We start from the raw sequence: 20,135 nt of genomic DNA, 5'->3' as shown, positions 1-20,135 counted from the left end.
TGTTTTCCATTCATGCCTGAACCTTTGATTAGTGGTCAGTGTTTCCTCCAAAAGTATCACAAAGAGGAGGTGGCAGAGATGAAAAAATCTGAGAATTCTGTAGCTTGTGCAATAGTGACATTGCTAGATGTAATTGTAAGATGATACACAATTATGTACCAGTCATTCTTTTCTACTCATCCCTGCACAGCATTGCAGATGAGTTGCTCCTTCAGATATAATGATTGCATTTTTAAACTATTTTTTTCTTTTATTTCAGGAAGAGTCTTTTGGCAACATGACCAAAAAATAGCCAATTTTGCTAAGTCAACACAGTACTGACTTTCAAATATTTAGGCTTCGAAATATTCTGATTAATTCAGTGTCACTTAGTGAAATTGCTTTTGCTTTTCTTTAGTTCTAGAACCAACATTCATAATAGTTTAATCTTTGTGCTTTCCAAGGGTAAGCTAAAAAAATACCATAGATAATAAAGTCAGAAATGTAAAATAGATGGGGTGATTTGAAATTCCCTTAGGGAAAGAACTATTCTATTCCCTGCTTTTTTTTTTTGTGCTGTCAAGCAATTTTCCTTGAGCTTTGTGTGTGAAAGTCAGTGATCAGTTTGTGCTGCATCAGTTAGTGGATGCTCTTGGAATACAAAGATGTAGAAATGTTTAAACAGAGCCAGCAGCTCTGCTGAGGTTTTATTCCTCACTTGTGTGAGCTCTGGATGCCCTTGGTAAGGGGCACCACTTCCTCCCTTCTGTATCTGCTCGCTCGAGTATGAACCATTAGTCAGTGCCTCAGCTTCTCCCATTCAAAAGGCAGTTGGGTAAATTGCAGAGTGGTTTTTTCTTTTCTTTTATTCCTTTAGAGGTGTCTGTGTTTCTAAATGCTTTTGAGACAAAATCAAATATTAATAATTGGTTATTCTGCAGTTTACTATAAAACAATGAGAACTGTCAGTAGTTGATAGGCAGCTAGTGCTGGGTTTTTGTTTCTAGAGCTTGCAAATTCAATGTGGAGATGGTACTATAGGCTGCAAGCTTTACATTTATCCTGATATACATAAATGTGTGTTTTACTCCCTGTCCCCACACAAATAAAAATTTCAAAAGGAGAAATCTGTAAGTTACAAGTGAGACAGTGTATATCTACATGCAGGTCTTTTCTGTGTGTTTTTAAAATAACCTTAAAATTCAGTTTCATTTCATCCTCAAAAAGACATGCAGTGAATTTGTGCTTTGCAAAATCTAAATCTGTTTTGTTCTTGACAAGTTCAACCACATTCTCTTTAAAAAAAAAAAAAAAGTCACAACTTATCCAGGACTCTTGCCCTCAGCTCTGATTCCAAGCTAACCCTACAAGAACTTTTAATAAAAATTTACCATCCTGCCTTCATTTTACACACAGCAGCCTCAACATATTTATTTTCCCCAACAGTATTCCTCTAATGGTGTGTGCTAGAAACTATTGGCCTAAACAGGCAGACTTGTTTTCCTCTCTGCAGTGAGCTGCTGGTCACTGTCATGTGCTGCTTAAGTCATAAATCAACATCTGATGTGGGTCTGGCCATGAATAGGAGGTAAAATGTGAATGAAGGAGATGAGAGAAGAGCCAAAAAAGGGCTGTTAGGACATTCAGGTAGTACTCTGCCCTCCCACCTGATGCAGCTCTGAGTGATGTCCCAGTCTGGAGTCCAGCAGCTGGGTTAAATCCAATTGGTGCCATACTTATGGGTCTTGACACAGTGTCACTGTAAATTGTTGCCAGGAATCAGCTTCTGAGGAGGAGCTGTTTACTGATGTTCCTTGGTTGATCTGAAATGTACAGTAATTTCACGATTATAAGCCACACCATTTTGAGTAAAATTTTGGTCCGAACCCAAAGTGCAGCTTATAATCAGGTGCGGCTTATATATGGACAGAGAACAAAAAGTTGCTGTTGTAGTTTGGAGGACAGGTGTCTGCTGAGAAAGGCAGGAACTTCTCTTTCAAACGGAGAATGTAAACCCCCTCGCTCCAAATTATTATAAATTTGAAATCAAGGGGCTTTCAGGCAAAGATATGGGAATTAGGAATAACAGTTCTTTACTAGGGAAATTAAAATAGAAATACAGGACTACAAAGAACAAACCCCAAACCCTGACAAAGTCAGAGTACAACCTGACTCAGGCAGGGTGTTGGCAGCAGTCCCATTCCATGGTGGCTGCATCCTCCTGCAGTGACAGATGTGGCTCAGTTGGAACAGTGCTCCTGTACAAGGTGCAGTTTCCCTCCGGAGCTCCAGTGGTGATGTGGAGAAATCCGGTTTTCCTCTGGAGTCCAGTGGAGAAAGGAGCTCCCTTAGTGTTCCAAACCCTCTGTTTTTATCTTGGTAAGAAATGTTGGGCTCTTCCCCCTGGCTGGAGCAACTCCCAATGGGATGCAGTAATTTTATCAGTCCCACAGTGGGACTCAATGGCCATGAGCAGAAAATGACTGGCTGGAGGAAGGATGGGTTATGAAAAGATAAAGAACAATGCCCTGCCTGGTTTCAGTGGATGCCCATTAGCAGAATATCTCCCACGGAGATCAGGATCACTGCCCCACCCTCAACAGATGGTGATAGAACAGATACCTTTTATCACACTCTGTATTGTAACCCAAGACAGTTGCTGACACCCAGAGGTGTGGCTTATAATCAGGTGCGGCTTATAATCATGAAATAACTGGACAAGTGGTTCCTGCACTTCCATGTTTCATTCCCAGGGTCAGCCTGTGCTCACAACTCTGACTGGGAAGTGCACAAAACCTGAGTGAAGTGCTTGCAAATATGGAAATGTTCAAGGCCAGGTTGGGCAGGCTTGGAGCAACCTGGTCTAGTGGAAAGTGTCCCTGCCCACAGCAGGGGGTTGGAACAAAATGATCTTTAAGGTCCTTCCCATCCCAAACCATTCTGTGGTTATGATTCTGTGAATTGCTGCAGTTGTTTATCAGTTAAATCCATGTTTGCATCAGTGCTTCAGGGCTGCTTGTTAAGGTACCATGCATATTCTGAACTCTCAGTTTTATAACACCTTTGGGAAGATGAAGCAGTTCATTGTGCAGCTAGAAGGACTCTTAGAATGAGAATGCTGCTTGTTTTGTGGAAGACTTCATAGAAAAGTATTGACTAAAATTGTCAGCTGGGATCAAACATTGCTATTAAAAATAAAGGCATTTTTATGTAGCTATAACTGCCTTAACAAGAGTGAAACAGCTATAGATTGAAGATGACTGTACTGGCTTAAAATATTTTTATACATCTGTCTTTGCATTTGCATAATTTTTAGTAAAATACGATTATTTTGTTGTCCATTCCTTACTTTATATACCCAACTCTTCTAATAACACTTTGTATTCATGTTTTACTGGTAATGGTGCAATTCTAGGATGAGCTCTCTGATGTTAGCCAAGCAGGCTCCAAATGTACTACTCCAGCATCCACAGCTGCTTCAGATGTTCCTGTGCTGCCTGCTGAAACCCCTCAAAAGGAAAATGTTGAAGGGCTTGCAAAGGACTCAGAGATGTCAAATGAGAAGCTGGATGTAAGCAAGAATATTGAAGTACAGGCAGCTCAAGAGACAAGAAATATTTGCACTGGTGAGCTGCTTTAACTTCTTAATGTAGGGTTACTATGGACCTCATATTTGATCACTTATTAATTGCCTTTTGTTGTGCCACAAATGAGAATGGGGTTTTTACTCAATATTTTAGGGAGTACAGAATATTGGTCAGAGATAAGTCTGTTGTTTATTGGTGACTTTAGTCCTTTTTTCTTCTGAATCAGAATTATTTATGACATTTATTTGGCAGTAGAAAAGGCACAAAGAGTCATGAAGTGTTGGACATCTTGATTTCAGTTACAGAAATAGTAGGAAATAACTGCTTGTTGGATGACTTGTGTTACATTCAGGAGAGACTTAGAAATTCCAGTGTCAGAGTATCAGAATCTGTGGGTCTTTTTAATTGAATAGAAGTATCCTAAGTTGGTGATTGCTTACTTCTAAGAATTATAAGTAATTATAAGAATTACTACTTATAGTTTATGTATCATGATGATTTTGTTTATGTACCTTTGCCCCAGGAGGAAATGAAAATGAAGAAAAATCTGAAGTTCAGGCAATCATTGAGTCAACTCCAGAGTTGGATATGGACAAAGATCTCAGTGGATATAAGGGTTCCAGGTAAGTTGTGTGTTGTGATTTGAAGAAGACAAATTTTAGAAGGTTATTTAAAGATGCTGTGTATGGGAATTTTCCTTTTTCCTGTCTTTGTTTCATTCTTATGATGGAAGAATAGAATTACCCTGTATGGTGAATATTGAGGGTGTAAGAGCTTTGTGTGAAAGGAACCCCTTCTCTGACCAGAGGAATATTTTGACCTCCTACTATTCAGTTCTCTTGCATTCTTGTATTAAATGTCTTACAGTTTAGCTGAGCTGTCTGTTCTTCAGGCATTTGGGCTGACTAAGTCCTGACACAACTGAATTTCTATAGGCCAAAACTTGATATGCTTTAATTTATTAAAATACTGTCCAGCTCAGTATCAGCAACTGCTTCAAGTTTGAGATCTTGGTGGCAAAGCAGTATTTGAGAATAGAATTTAGAACTTGTAAGCCAACTGAAAGCTTGTGGGGTTTGTTTGAGGGAACAAATGAACTCCTGGTAAAAAATACAGAGAGAGCTTTTCTTTTTGTGGGAGTGTTATCTCCCTGCTTTTTCATGTTTTGTTTAATTCTCTGCCCAGCACTCCCACCAAAGGCATCAAGAACAAAGCATTTGACCGTAACACAGAGTCACTCTTTGAAGAGCTGTCATCTGCTGGTTCTGGCCTAATTGGAGATGTGGATGAAGGTGCAGATTTACTGGGTAAGAAAGGTTATTTAAAGATGCTGTATACAGCAATTTTCCTTTTTAGGAAGTGCTTAATTATTACTGCCAGGCTTCATTTGCATTAAAATTGTTTGAGTGGCATCCTAAGGTCGTTATTGGAATGCAAAAGCAGAAGAAAGTGTTTGTTCTTTCTCTCTGTATAACGATCTTAATCTTTTGGGACACATCCTACACTATTCTCCATTTCTCCCTGTATGTTCTCTTACATAAGGATTTTTATCTCAAGGAAGGATTTTTGTCTTGAACTAGTTTTAAGTAGTTTTATTCAGGTCGTGCCTGATCTGTAGTGGCCTGGCTTTATCACCTCCTTAGGGATTTTAACTTGAAAGAGAATTGCAGCAAATGAAATGATGGTAATTTGAGAATCAAACTGTTAATTGGTAGGGGAGGGGAAACCCATATTTCTCCTTCCCCTTAGCAGCTTGCTGTTGTTTCTATACTGACTGAAAAAAATTTGAGTTTTGAGTTGAGCAAGATCAAAAAGATCATCAGAAGAATAATCTTTCTATAAACAATGTAGCAAGATTTTTTTTTTGTTATATAATTGTTCAGGCCTCATTTTGAAATAATGAGAGCTGGTACTATGGAATGGATAAAATGCAGATGCCAGCCTCAGGTGCTTTCAGAATGGGTTGTGTGCAGACAATCAGCAGCTTGTTTGCTTCTGTCCTCTGAGCCTGCAAAAATACAGATTGTTGGGACTGTTAAAACTCCTGTGTGCAATCTGGATTTCTGGTTGTTCAGTGTTCCAGAAACTTATTTTACATCAAACATTTCTGCAGGTATTATCACTAGAAGTAATGGGCCTATCTCCAGTGTGAGATGGTTTTTCTTTGTTGTCACTCTGAGCAGTGAGGCTCTCCACATCCTTACTGTCATTCTCCATCCAAACTCTTGGATGTCATTCCATTGCCACAGGGACAGCTAATCACACATTCTGCATGCAAAAACACAGATACTGGAGAAGTATTGACATGGAGCAACATCCATCCCTTAGCTGGGATAAACTGATAAAAAAATCAAACTATTGTCAGGATGTCTTGATTCTAATGCTTTGTTTCTAATAGGCAAAAAATAATATGCTTTTTAGTATAACTTATTAAAGGTTTGTCAGTGAGTTTATGACCATTTTCTGTAAATTTACTGCTGGAAACACCAGTGGATGCAAACTGAGCCTAGGGTTATGCCTGCGTTTGTTATGCAGAATGTGTTGGTCTGAAAATTTTGTTTTAGAATTGTCATTTCCCTTTGAGGACAACCATAGTCCAAAACTTGAAAAGCCACACCTGCATCCAGGATAGTGTGTGTGTTTGAAGCATTTGGACATGTTCTAAGTGAGCATTAAACTTCAATATGGAGTTGTGTAAAAATAGTTAATTGGGATTCTCTAATCTGTTTTCTCTTGGGCTGCATACCCAGGGGAATATTCTGGTGTGTATGCTTCTTTTTTCAAAAAATCTTTGAAATCTGTTGCTTCTCCAGTTAGGCATTCTTGGCTGCTGCTCTCATAAAATACATTCTCTGCATTTTTTCCCTGCTTGGTGACGTTTTTTTTTGCTGTTGCACTTTGGCTTTCTAGTTTTTGTTCTTGCATTATAAAAGATCCTGAGACCTGTTGGACATGATCCTACTTTTATCTATCCTACTTCTATACTTTTATCTGTGATACTGAAAATGTTTAAAAAGCAATAGGAACTTGAGTAAAATCTCTTGATGGCTGCAGTATAGGGGATTTCTCCAGATATTGATAAAATAACTGTGGCTATCTAAGTGACTTCAGTTAATGGCCTTTATTTTGAATCCAAAGCCCAGAGAAGGAAATGTCAAAAGAGGGAACTTTGACTTGCATGTCTATTTATAGATACCTTTTTTCTTTGTTATCCAAATATCTTTAAAGTCTTCTGCTGCCAAAGTTGCTTAGAAGATTGTGTTCCTAAAGTATTTTAAAAGGCCTCCACCATTAAGATACCTTTTTCATTCATTATGTTAATCTTGAATTAACATAATTTCTGCTGTTATCTGTGTGGTAATTATTTTGCTATGCAAAATACAAAATAATTATTCTTTCCTGAAATTACCTTTTCTAAAATTCTGAAAATTATATTAGATATGCAAAAAGTAGGGTGAGAAATTAATTTCCAGAAATTTAAGTAGCATTGAAGTAGTTACTTGAGAAGTTATGTTCATTTTTTTCTATAATAACATATTAATTGGAAACTTCTAAATGGTTTAGAATTTCTTCCAAGAACTGTGCTTCTAAATTATTTCACAGAAAATAAGGGACTTTAAACCTCTTATGAAAATCAGTAACTTAATAAATCAATGGAAATGGTTGTGACTTAAATTCTTCAACATCAGTCTTCTCTATAAATCCTGCTTCTAATCACATCACATCCCACTTCAGATTTTTGGTGGTGGCTTTGTTTTAGTTGGCTCTTATTTCCTAAGTCTAAATCTCTTATTGCTCCTCGCTCATACTACACCTCACATGAAATGTTTCTTGTTCTTGTTTTTGCTCTACATGGAATGCATGGGCTTTAAAGACCATAATTTCTTTGGTAAGGTATCATTTGCTCTGGGGAAATCTGCAGGGCTTTCACAATCAGAACTTTATTCAGCATGTCTTGTGTCTGTAACTGATACACTTTGGTATCTAACTTGGTGTAAAAGACAGTTGAGCATTTTAAACTTAACTTTTTGTGATCTAATACTTCTGTAACATGTGCTGTGTTTGGTTTTTGACTCAGTACTGTAACATCTAAATACACAGAGCAGCAGCACTGGCCTGTGCTTAGTCAGGGATGTCTTTGGGCTTTCTTTGAAGTCAGACTGGGAGAAGGTGGGGGGGAAAGGTCATTGTAGAAGGTAGGTTGGACCTGAAACTTCAGATAGCTCACAGTTCTTCTGACAAGATTGTCATTCTTAAAATTCAGTTGATTTTAGACAGTGGAAATACATAAGTTTTGTCAAAACATCCATTTTATTTGCTAATTTAATGTGTTTGTTTCCTTTGGAAAGGAATGGGGCGTGAGGTTGAAAACCTTATATTGGAAAACACTCAGCTGCTGGAGACAAAGTGAGTGAGAATGTTTGTGTAAAAATACTGACTTCCTGTTATATCATTATATTTTCAATATCCTGATACAGAATTGAAACTATACAAATGTGCTTTCAATTCTAAGTGTAGTGCATGATGATTTTATTTTTCAGTAAGTATTTTGAATTTGTAGGTGTATTTGTCTGAGTTGGTCTTCTTCTAGAAATTAAGGACCTAAGAAGCAAAATCTACTGTTATCCTTGTAAGGCTCCAAGAAATCAGTGCTGTGTCCTGAGGAGATCAACTCCCTATCAGACACACAGCTTTAAGTGCAAAAGCAAATCCACTGGAGTACTGTTGAGGAATTTATTCTAAGTGAACTGATTTATCAGTACATTTTTCTAATAGAGAGGATGTGAATGTGTTTGAATGCTGGAGATTTGGGGTGAGATGGTTTGACCTCTAAGAATGCTGTATCTCTTTATAGCAGTTCTATGTAAAACATGTGCAGGTATTCAAAAATAAAACAAGGCTGAGGCTGAACTGTGAGACCATGGTCATCCTCATAACCATGTGTTTTCAATGTTTGTCTAGAAATGCATTGAATGTAGTGAAGAATGATTTAATAGCAAAGGTGGATGAATTGACCTGTGAGAAGGATGTACTACAAGGTGAATTAGAGGCTGTAAAACAAGCAAAACAAAAGCTTGAAGAGAAGAATAAAGAACTGGAAGAAGAGCTGAGAAAGTAAGTTTAATGCCATGGTTGTAAGAAAAGGAAAAGAAGACGATGTCTACTGTGGTATTTAATGCAGCTGTTTTTTACTTTGTGTTTAGAGCTCGTGCAGAAGCAGAGGAGGCAAGACAGAAGGCTAAAGAGGATGATGATGTAGGTGTATGTGTGTGTGTGGTTTTGTGTGTGTAATTCAATGGGACTTTAGAAATCTGTGTGTTTAGTGAGTGCTACTTAAACTTACTGCTTAATAAGTAGTGGAAAAGTTCCTCCCTGTATAGAAATGACAGAAGATCTAAAGAGCACAAGTGAACTTTAGTTGACAGTGATTAGTTTGCTTGTTTTCCTCTCTGCCCACTATTACCACACTCTTTTTGAAGAGCTGTTTTCATTCACATTATATTGCATACAAAGGATGGGTGGAGAGGAAGGTACAACTCCGATTTCCAAAGGGCCAAACTATTTAAAATCTGGAACTGTGCCCTAGCCTGGCTAGGGCAGCCTCCTGGCTGTTCCCAGGAGCAGAGGGTGGCTCTGCAGGGCCCTGTGGTGCTACTTTGTCCCTGCCACGTTCGTTCCTTGTGCCCAGAGCGACGTCCCCACGGCGCAGCGGAAACGCTTCACGCGAGTGGAGATGGCGCGGGTGCTGATGGAGAGGAACCAGTACAAGGAGAGGCTGATGGAGCTGCAGGAGGCTGTGCGATGGACTGAGATGATCAGGTGAGTCCTTAACACAGCTCCTGCTGATTTTTAGCTGCAGAGGGATCTGCTCAGCCGATTTGTTTTTCTCATGAGGAGTGTTGTTTTTAGGTTATGGGTGTGTAATTTGTCAGAATGGTTCTTGGTGAGACCTCAGTGAAGATGTATTACTTCATAGCAGAGACACAGAATGGCCTCAGCAGGGCATACAAACCAGGAGGGTTTCAAAGCTGCCTCACTGGTTTGGATAGGCCATTCCCAGTCCCTCCAGGAGGCTCAGAAGCTCCATCATCCCAACAAATGGTTCCTCATCCCAGAGCTCCTCTGGGGAATCAGTGGGGTTGTCCTTTGTAAGACAAAGGAATAACTGACTCTGGGTGGCTTTGGACACCTGTTCACACCCTGCTCAGTCCTGTGGGATCCTGGAGAGCTTTCATTCCCTAATCATGATGTGAAATACACACATTTTTTCAAGATATGTTTATTTTGGAACAGTTACAAAAGTTGGTAATTGTAAATAATGTTTATCTGGTGGGCAGTAAAAATTACTCTGTGTGTACACATACCTTGTGATGTCAAAATAGGGATAGTGTAGTCTTCAGACTGAGCATCATTCCTTTGGAAGGACTTGGATTGCTCAGGATAAAACAGTTTAAAGTTCTGCAAGGTGTGTTAAATATAAGCAATAAAGATGGTGATGTGTTCTCATTTCCATCCATAATATTCAGTTGTTTGGAATGTATGGTTTACAAACCTAAGTCTTCTGCCTCAGACCTCATCCTTGTCCCTGACCACATGTATCAGAGGCTGTGGTGCTGCCTGCTGGCCATGGACAGCAGTGACATGGAATTGTTCCCATTGTCCTCTTGCCTGTGACCCTTTAGGAGGAAAATGCACATTCCCAACAGCCATGGCTTGTTTTCTGTTGCTGTTGTCTGCTGTAGAAATCCTCTCTTATCTCTTATCTGTGGCTATGGGAACACTCACTTTATCAATTATTTACTGATGCATTGAAGATGAATAGGCTTTAAAACAAAAAGCAATGGTTAAAATATTAAATAGGGGGAAGAATAATTTAAAACTGTTTACTACTTTCTTGGAGTTTTTTTACTACGAATTGTTATGCAGACTTGTCTATTCTGTCTGAAAAGTTGCCAGTTTGTTTGGGATGCAAAGAAATGAGGATGAAGTTTATGTAACTATTTTCTCTAGTGGGAATTTCAGTTCTGTGCTCTGATCAGTAAAGAAGGAGCAGTCTTTGTTATTTTCAAGATGTTATCCTTTTTAAAAAAATAAGAATTACACACTGTTCCATTCCTTTTCATTTTTTTAGTTGTTGCTTACTCAGTAAACTTGGAATTCATTTCTTTTAGAGCATCCAGAGAAAATCCAGCCATGCAAGAGAAGAAAAGATCAAGCATTTGGCAGTTGTAAGTATAGAAGCACAACTCACTGGCAGAAATAAATAAAGACCCTAAGTGATGAGCTGGCACATTTGTGTATGTTAGCTAATTATTTTTTGGCAGATGAAGATATCTTAACCCTTCTCCTCTTGTTGCCTAGCATGCCAGCTCGGTAAGACTGGTCTGGAAGACAAAATGTATTGTAAGCTGCAGCATGTAGTGAGTGACTGTGCACTTTGTGACATTAAATGCCAAAGTGCTGGAATTTTTTTTCTTGCTGAATGTGCACCAGGATTCTTGTTCTGAGCAGATTTTCTGGATTCATTTTTTGATGAAGAGTAGAGACCTGAATAGTGTGTGTGGATTGCATTTATTTCATCTTCTTTTCCTTCTGTGAAGTACAGCTTACTGATTGTTACATTCTCCTTGCTGACTTCAAGCTCTTTAAATCTAAACCGGTGTTTTTCACAACAAGATATTTGTCAAATAATCCTTTTGATGTTGTGATTTGCTGATAACTGTTTTATCTTGTTGTCTAGAAAACAGTGGGGTTTTTAAAATGCTCTCTGCATGAACTAATGTCCTTCATAGAACTGTCTTCCAGGTGTGATGCTCACATCCTAACAACCTTTTGTTGCTTCTCTGTAGATGCCAATTCAAGATGAAGTTTCCATTGAATTTGATAAATGAGATAATAATCCTTTAAATTTTTCTTACACCCATGATTTTTTTGTGCTTTGAGAGTGTTGCTGAGTGTGTGGTGGCTGCTGCTGCTATGTTGGGCTCCAGTTTCTTACTTTAACAGTTTGGAGCAGGCTGGCATATGCGGTGTTTCGCCTGCAAAGTCAAATTTGGATATATCTGACAAATCTTGACTCTTGTCTTTTTCTCTTCTTCTAGTTTTAGCAGGCTCTTCAGTTCATCCAGCAATACAGCAAAGAAACCAGAACCTCCTGTCAATGTTAAATATAATGCTCCAACCTCACACATTACTCCATCAGTCAAGAAAAGAAGCAGCACCTTATCTCAATTACCCAGTGACAAATCTAAAGCCTTTGAATTCCTCAGTGAAGAGTAAGACATTTTGGTTTTACACTAGTAGATATTCTCTATCAACTGTTTACTCTTTCAGTCCTCTGAGATTACTAGCATGCTGCTAAGTGAAATATAATGTTCTCCTGAAGTGAGTGTTGATTCATAGGGTCTCAAGATAGTGCAGAGTGAAATGTGCAGCAGTAACTGAAATATTCTACTTGGTAAATACCACTGTCTTGCAGAAAAGTGCATTTAGGCACAGGAGGCAACACTTGGTACACTTTTATATGCAAATGTTGTAGCTGGGCAATAACTGTACAGGTACTTAGGGTTCACTTAAGAGTCAGACTAATAAGAATCTGCAATTATTTTTTTCTCCTGTGCTTTGTTTTGGCAATATATCCTTGTGAGTTACAGCTTTTAAAGCTCCTACTGGAGGTACACAACCCAAGGTAATTTCTTTTAAGACTGCTGGCAATAGACTTTCTGGTTTTGCCTGTTTTTCACCAATCCCTTAAAAATAACCCACAGGAAACCTGCTGTTTTGATAGGTGAAAAAAACTAGGGATATCCTGAGGTAGCCCAGTGCTTCCACAGAGATCTTGGTTATTGAGTTTAACAGCAATTCCCATTGCACAAGGTATTCTAAAGAGCATAACTGAGCAGTTCCTCTGTCCTGATTGCTGCCCAGAACTGAAGCCAGCTTAGCCTCACGCCGGGAGCAGAAGAGGGAGCAGTACCGCCAGGTGAAAGCTCACGTGCAGAAGGAGGATGGCAGAGTGCAGGCTTTTGGCTGGAGTCTACCTCAGAAGTACAAACAGGTAGGATGTGTGCATGTGAAATGATAACAGCTCCATGTTTTGTAATATTTGAATAGGGGTATGATTTCACAGCTTGTGTTTGAGTGATTCCAGCTTTTTTTTTGGTTGGACTTAGCAGTAAAGAATCTTTCTAAAGGAAACAACAATGCAAAACTCTTAATTGTGTTTAATAAATTCTGAGCAACTGATTCCAAAGATTGTAAACCTCTTTTATAGGTAACATTTTTCCTATTTGTTTTTTACCTAGGTGGCAAATGGTGGACAGGGTGAAAATAAGATGAAGAACTTGCCTGTACCTGTTTACCTGAGACCTTTGGATGAGAAGGATACCTCTATGAAGGTAGGATATTTCCAGTGATGATAGAGAGACTTGGGCAAACTATAGCTTGAATATTTTTGTTTTGGATTCAATTACATCCTTTTCCAAATTAAGTTGTTTCTTTTTAAAACAGTGAAGAATTTATGTCACAGTAAAATGTATGTGACTTTAATTGTAATTAATAACTTAAAATGGACTTGGGCTATATAATAATGTTGACATCACTTAGCATATTGAACAATACTTGTGTCTCTTTTTTTAGTTTAGATTCAAGTGAAACATTTCTTTTTTCTCCCAAGCTGTGGTGTGCTGTAGGGGTGAACCTGTCAGGAGGGAAGACACGAGATGGAGGCTCTGTGGTTGGTGCCAGTGTGTTCTACAATGATGTGACTGGTGTGGATGCAGATGGCAACAAGCAGCAAACAGGATCCCAGAGTAGCTTAGATAAACTAGACCAGGAGCTCAAGGTAAGGTCACTGCAAGGCACATTTAATAAATTATGTAGTTATACATCTTTACTGTGTAACTGTAGAGTAATAAAGTATTTTCTAATCAGGTTGGTTGGTAACAAATAGATTTTTCTTGGTTAGTCATTAGCCCAGGGTATTTGGGTTATTGAATTCAATTATTAAGTACTTTGGTTCTTCCCTTGCTGGTAAATCTCAGGAGCAAATTAATTTTACATCAAAATGATGTACTGCTTATACCAGTGCTGCCTCCTTTAAAAACCATTTGTGTCAGAACTATTTATGTTCTAACTGCCATGAATGGAATTCATATTAAAGACATAAAAACAAAGTGTTAATGTTGAAGTGCTTTGGGATATCACACTGACCTGTGGTGATACTGAGTATGGCAGTTGGTGTGACAATAATGTTTTTATTTTGTGCTGGTCTGACTGTATAATTATACAGTGTAATTATAATGTTTTATATATTTAATATAAGTATGAAATATGAGGGAACTTTATACTCCAGATACATAGAGAACAAGTAACTGCATGTAGTTTTACAGTGGCATTGAAGATATTTAAATTCCCACATAATTATGTGTATTTCTGTAGGTGAAAATGTAAGACCATAAAAGATCAAAAGTAATAATTCTATTCTTGTCCCCCTTTCTGTTGTTCATTTCTGCCTTTGTTCTCCTTCAGGATCAGCAGAAGGAACTGAAACATCAGGAAGAATTATCCAGTCTAGTTTGGATCTGTACTAGCACACATTCTGCTACAAAAGTTATCATTATTGATGCAAATCAACCAGGGAATATTCTGGACAGTTTCATTGTTTGCAATTCTCATGTGCTTTGTATTGCCAGCGTGCCAGGTAAACACTGTGTCAATATTTCAAGGAATTGTGAACATCACAAAAAGAATAATATGTTGGTTGCTTTTTGACTCTTCAGCCACTTGAAGATATCAGCAAGTCTTGGAGCTCCCTGCAGAGGGAATCCTGGTTGCATTTGAATGTATTTTAAGTCTTCAAATTATAAGAGGATTGAACATGAGAAAAAGGGGTTATTTTCAGAGCAAAGCATCTATTGCCCCTAAATTCTTCATAAAGATATAGATAGGTGCTGTTGTGTACATGCACTGTTATGAAATCTGATTTTAGAGGAAGATATCATTAAAATAGGAAGCTGTTTGGAAAACTGCAGGTTGAAATACAGTGAATGACATTGTAGTGCAGCACTTGTTGATCTTGCTTTTGTTTTGTGAGCTTTGTGACAGTGTCCACAAACATGATCCATGTGTGCTGATCACATTAAAATATCCCTGTATGTAGGGGCTCTCTGCATGTTTATTCTCAGTTGCTGGAGAGCTCATGCTGTTTGAAGCTTACTTATGAGATAAAGAAATGATTCAGCTTTATCCCTATGAAAAACACTCAGTGACAGGACCCAAGGGAATGGCCTGAAGTTGTCAGGGGAGGTTTAGGCTGGATATCAGGAAAAGATTCTTTCCCAAGGGGTGATCATGGCAGCAAGAGCTCCAGGAGCTTTGGACAATGGATTGTTGGGTGTCTGTGCAGGGCCAGGAGCTGGACTGGATCTTTGTGGGTCCCCTTGGAGCTCAGGCTATTATATTATTCTAAGTTTAATCTCTTTCAGGAGCAAGGGAAACAGATTACCCTGCAGGAGAAGAAGGCTCCCAGGAAGCAGATTCCAGCCAAGTGGACAAATCCTCCCTGTGTGGCAGCATGACCAGCAACAGCTCTGCTGAGACTGACAGCCTGCTGGGGGGCATCACCGTGGTGGGCTGCACTGCTGAGGGTCTCACAGGGGCTCCTGCTGCCCATGACACCAATGGGGCCTCACCTGTGGCAGAGAAACAGTCAGGTATGAGAGAAACACTGCAGGAGTGTCAGGATGGCCAAACACCTCGAGATGCAGCTGGAAATCAGTGTTGCAACTGCTGAGGTTAACAGTGTGGAAGCTGTGATAAAATAAACTTTCTGTACATCTGTATATTGTAGCTGAAAACGTGGTGGAGGTGACATGAAATGGGAATTGGCAGCTGCTTCTTGCAGGTCTTTTTGAGAGAATTATTGTGCTTGCTCTAGAGAGATTTTAATGTAATATTTGAAATGCAGATCTTCCCAAAGAATGACTAAAATAAATGGCTTGAATTTTGTCAAGTCTTAATAGAGATTTAAGTGAAACTGATGATTCTTACTTTCTTTTGTCATGTGCCCTGCAGAGCTGTGTGATGATATGATTGTCAATGGATATGTGGTGCTTTGCCTCATTCCTAATTAATGCTGTCCTAATTAATCATTTAATGGCCAATCTGAGCCATCAATCACTGGGCTGATACTTAAAGTGTATTTGACATTTGTTTATACAGTGCAACCTGCTAAAATGTGGGCATTTCTGATGTGATGTTTTTGATTCTGATGTGGAAATTTTAACTGTCTGACTATAACAGTTATTCACTTCAGTTTTAAGTATCAAGTTCTGTCTGTTTTAAACAATTCTATCACAGTTGTTAAAACATTTTTCAAATTTGTTTGTTTCATAGATATTGCAACTGAAAATAATTCAGTAGATGAGAACATTCCAACAGCAGAGGAGGCAACAGAAGCAACAGAAGTCAATGCAGGGACAGGGGAAGACACAGCTGATATTGCACAAACTGGAGTCTACACAGAGCATGTCTTCACAGATCCCTTGGGAGTGCAGCATACAACAGAGGCATCTCCAGTGTATCAGCCTAAGTACCTAGTCTCAGTCTTCATACCTCTTAAAATGTTGTTAGAAAAGAAATATAATGTTTGTAGGAGCATAGCATGGAGACAAAATGACTACTATGTTTTTTCCTTTTTAAATGTGTTGAGGTCTTGGTACAGACTGTGCTTTATGACTCTCTTCTGCCATTCCCCAGAGATAATAATACTGACAGGCTTGAATGGAACCTGGTTTTCATTGTAAAATTAAATGTTCACTTGAAGAAACTCATTGTTATTGAGGTTTTAATCTGTATTATACTTTTATGTGTGGTTACTGTGTTTTTAAACACCTCATGTGCTTCAAAAGCCAGTGTAGGAACTCTCAGTAGTGAAGTAAACACCTGGGTTATAGCCTGAGTAATCTGTGCACTCCATTAAATGTATTTTTACTGGTGTTTTTTTCTAGTACTGAGTCAGAGTTATATAAGGATGTTGCAGTTCTGCCAAATGAGCAAGATCTAGTGAGAGAAGAAGCACAGAAAATGAGTAGCCTTTTACCGACTATGTGGCTTGGAGCACAGAATGGATGGTGAGGAAGTGTTAATCGTGTTACATTTATTTATAATAATTACTTTAAACTTGCTTCTTGTGCCTACAGGCTGATAAGTCTCAAGTCAAGATTAAGCATAGGATGATCTCAGGAGAGCCAAAACCTTGAATACTTGCTGCATTTTTAGGCATTATAGAATTCAAAGGAAGTATTAGCAAGCCCTTTTTTGTTAGATAATGCTTCATCTGCAGAGAACTTCTGGGGTTTTTTTGTAGTCAAAGAAGTTGTTATGGTCTGTTAATTCCATACCTTTCAGTATTTTAGTCTGCTAGAAAAATGTATTGTAATTTTTACTGCAGTTGGCTCTGCAAGGGAGTTTGTAATGCTTTAGGCTTCTGAAAAAGCCATTCTGCAGCTCATGCAGTTCTTCATTTCAGTGTATACATAATTTCCAGTGGAAGATGAAAACTTATTTTCCCTCTGATTGTGGATTTCAGTTTATAAGGGTTTTGCTTGTGGTTGTTTTTGTATGGTAGTGCTTTTAATCCCTCCTGATTTGTCTTTGCAGCCTGTATGTTCATTCATCAGTGGCCCAGTGGAGGAAATGTGTTCATGCCATTAAACTTAAAGATTCTATTCTCAGTATTGTGTAAGTCCTGAAAGAATGTCATGTAAATCATAATGAATCTCTGTTAAAATACTTTCCAAAGTAGTTTTATATTTCCTCCTCAGATATTGGGAATGTCAGTTGCCATAGCTACCTGCATGCTCTGTGAGGGACAGTGGAAAGCTTCTGGGGAGTAAGGCAAATAAAAGGAATCTTGTATACATATTGGAAATACAGAGCCCAAACAGTTACAGGTTGCTATCTTTGCTGTTTTCTTCAGGCATTGTAGCCAGATATATTTCAAGCTCTCTGAACTGGATTTTGACCCCTTGTTCCATCCCTTCTCTTGAGCTATATGGTAGAAATCAAAACACTGGGGCTAATGTGACTGTAAAAAAACATGGTGAAATATCAAAAACCTAGCTTTAAAGCTGCCTTCTGAGCAGAGCAGTCTAACAGAGTGTGTTGTTGTGCCTCCTTTTTCCCCAGACATGTCAAAGGAATAGTGTTGGTTGCACTGGCAGATGGGACGCTGGCGATCTTTCACCGGGGAGTTGGTAAGGCTTGTGTGGCATCTGGAAACCAGGGAGTTTTTAACAGCAGTCAGGAAAGATGTGTGCCATTTGCATGTTTTGATAATGTATTCCCCAGTTACCTTTTCTGGGTTGTCATGAGAAATATTTCATTATTTTAGTTGCAGATTGAAGTGCTGGTTTTGCACTGCTGTGGTGCATTCATGGAGTATTTTCTTTCTCTGAAATGGAGAATGGGATGGATCTGAGCTAAATAGGGAAGAGCCATCTGAAAGTCCACTTTGATCATCATCTCTCCTGCTTTTCATTATGCTCAGTAGTCATGTCTTCTGTTTTATTAGTCTTAAAAATTGTCTCTGGGCAAGTCCTTCAATGAGAATTTTGTAAGCATCCCTTTAGAATTTCTGTCCAAACTGCTCCTGAACTAGCTCCATTCTTCAGCCTCCAGAAATAGGATCTAGAGGGGAAGGTCTTACTATGAGTAACTGGAACTTATCTATTAGCTTCTTATCTATTCATTTCATCTTTCCTTTGTGATACTTAAATCCTTGTACTCAGCATTTAAAAGAATTGCAAAGGTTGCACAACAGTAATGCAAACACTGGAAAAGATGCATCTGGGATGAAGTTGTTTTTAGTGGTTTAGTTTTGTTGTTTATTTTTTGAAAACTCACTGCAGTGGCTTATAACACCTAAGCCTCTCTAGTGAATGTCATTGGTGATATGTGGCCTTAGTTCAGCCTACAGAAGAATTTTACTTGGTGCTGAATGACAAATGTAGTATGCTTTTAGTAGATTTCAGATCTACTTAAATTTCTTTTCTAAGATCTTGCAGAATAATTTTTTAAAATCTTCTCTGAACTCTTCTATGTTTAGGCATAGAAGCAGCAGGTGCCTGGTGCTGTGTGGGAAGCTGTTTGTTTTCACAGGTGTGGCAGTTTTGGAGCCAGGCAGGTGTCAGAACTCACTGAGTTCCTGTGACAGCACCAAAGTCCATTGATGGGCACCCCTGCTATAGGGGCTTCCAAATTCCCACTGACCAATCAGGTGCCTGCATTTGGGATGGACTGGGCTTGGCTGGGTCCCTGTTCGGGTACCAATCTCACCTGTGATTATCTTACCGGGACTCATTTATTGCTGTTCTCTAACGAACCAACCTGGTCAAGATATGGCCAACCTGCTGATTTAAAAACATTTTGTTGGATTTTTAACCTGAATCATTGTACAATTTTATTTTTTAAAAAAGGTAACATTTGGGTTGTTAGTTGCTGTTTTTTTAATGAGGAGCCTAGCCATAAACTTGTACTGACTTACCCAGATTACTACAATGCTTCAAAAAAACTAGACTTTTAAGATAGCTGCTTACTTGTAAATTTTCCTTTAACTAAACACAGGTTCCTATGAGTTTTGCTTTTTGTTTTCCTCCTGTTTTTGCAGATGGTCAGTGGGATTTGACCAACTATCACCTCTTGGACCTGGGCCGGCCGCACCACTCGATCCGGTGCATGACAGTGGTACATGACAAGGTCTGGTGTGGCTACAGGAACAAAATCTATGTTGTTCAACCAAAGGCCATGAAAATAGAGGTAAGTTTAATGGTGATTAAAATAATTAAATGTTGTGTTTTAATGCTGCAGCTCAGAAACATCTGTTTCCATCAGTATGGAAACAGGCTACCTAGGAAATCTTTTTTATGAAATAGTTTTTTTGGGAGACTTAAAGCTGGGATGAGACAGTTTTCACTTATTGAAACCAGATTTTGGGAGATTCAGTTCTCCACTTTTAGCTGGCCAGAAATTGGGAAGAGTCTTTGTGCAGAGCTTGCAAGGCCAGCTCCCAGCTTATTTTGTGTGCCTCATTTTGTTCTCCACCCACATGCAGAGGTTTTTAAGTGTTAATTTGTAGTGTACTCTCCTTCCAGTTAGAGAGTAGTTTATACAAAGTGTGTGAGCTGATGTTTTATCTGCAGTGTGTTTAGTCTGTCATCTCAAGAGCAGAAAGTGGCTGAGGTTTCTGCAAGCCTTGAGCCCTAGAAGTGCTTCAGCTCCTGCTAATTGGCCTGAGACATGGGCTAGGCCTTTGAGGGTGACTGCTCAGCTCTTCTGAAAATACCAATCACCCAATAATAACCTGATTTTGTGAAGAAGACTATAAAAATATATGGGAAAACTAAAATGAAGTTCATATAAAATGAAATGGATTGTTTTGCTGGTGGATAGTGTGTATTTTGCACAGGTGGGGTTGTTTATGAGAGTCAGTCATGATGGAACAAAGGAACAAAGACACTTTTGGGCACAGCCACCCTGTGCTGTGGCAGCAGCATCTCAGACCAAAAA

The 20,135-nt window shown here is 38.8% G+C and overlaps 1 protein-coding gene across 12 annotated transcripts in view; it reads left to right on the top strand.

The window, feature by feature from the left end:
- Positions 1-20,135, top strand: part of SPAG9 (sperm associated antigen 9) — a 61,682-nt gene that overhangs the window by 31,397 nt on the left and 10,150 nt on the right. For 4 of the 12 annotated variants that reach the window (XM_033076852.2, XM_033076850.2, XM_033076855.2 and 1 more), the window contains 19 exons: positions 3,395-3,605; positions 4,090-4,189; positions 4,752-4,873; positions 7,916-7,973; positions 8,529-8,681; positions 8,771-8,822; positions 9,256-9,386; positions 10,739-10,795; positions 11,669-11,842; positions 12,495-12,624; positions 12,872-12,964; positions 13,243-13,410; positions 14,097-14,268; positions 15,053-15,280; positions 15,963-16,158; positions 16,577-16,699; positions 17,229-17,309; positions 17,757-17,824; positions 19,237-19,385. In XM_033076852.2, coding sequence (XP_032932743.1) covers positions 3,395-3,605; positions 4,090-4,189; positions 4,752-4,873; positions 7,916-7,973; positions 8,529-8,681; positions 8,771-8,822; positions 9,256-9,386; positions 10,739-10,795; positions 11,669-11,842; positions 12,495-12,624; positions 12,872-12,964; positions 13,243-13,410; positions 14,097-14,268; positions 15,053-15,280; positions 15,963-16,158; positions 16,577-16,699; positions 17,229-17,309; positions 17,757-17,824; positions 19,237-19,385 — 2,466 coding nt within the window. Of the gene's footprint in view, positions 1-3,394; positions 3,606-4,089; positions 4,190-4,751; positions 4,874-6,316; positions 6,329-7,440; positions 7,456-7,915; positions 7,974-8,528; positions 8,682-8,770; positions 8,823-9,255; positions 9,387-10,738; positions 10,796-11,668; positions 11,843-12,494; positions 12,625-12,871; positions 12,965-13,242; positions 13,411-14,096; positions 14,269-15,052; positions 15,281-15,962; positions 16,159-16,576; positions 16,700-17,228; positions 17,310-17,756; positions 17,825-19,236; positions 19,386-20,135 lie in introns of all 12 variants that reach the window. The other 8 variants (XM_033076847.2, XM_033076851.2, XM_033076853.2 and 5 more) reach the window with 3 other exon arrangements.

This window comes from Catharus ustulatus, chromosome 20 (genome assembly GCF_009819885.2).
Source record: "Catharus ustulatus isolate bCatUst1 chromosome 20, bCatUst1.pri.v2, whole genome shotgun sequence".
In the NCBI taxonomy this organism is placed as follows: Eukaryota; Metazoa; Chordata; class Aves; order Passeriformes; family Turdidae; genus Catharus; species Catharus ustulatus.
This window is presented reverse-complemented; position numbering and strand designations above follow the sequence as displayed.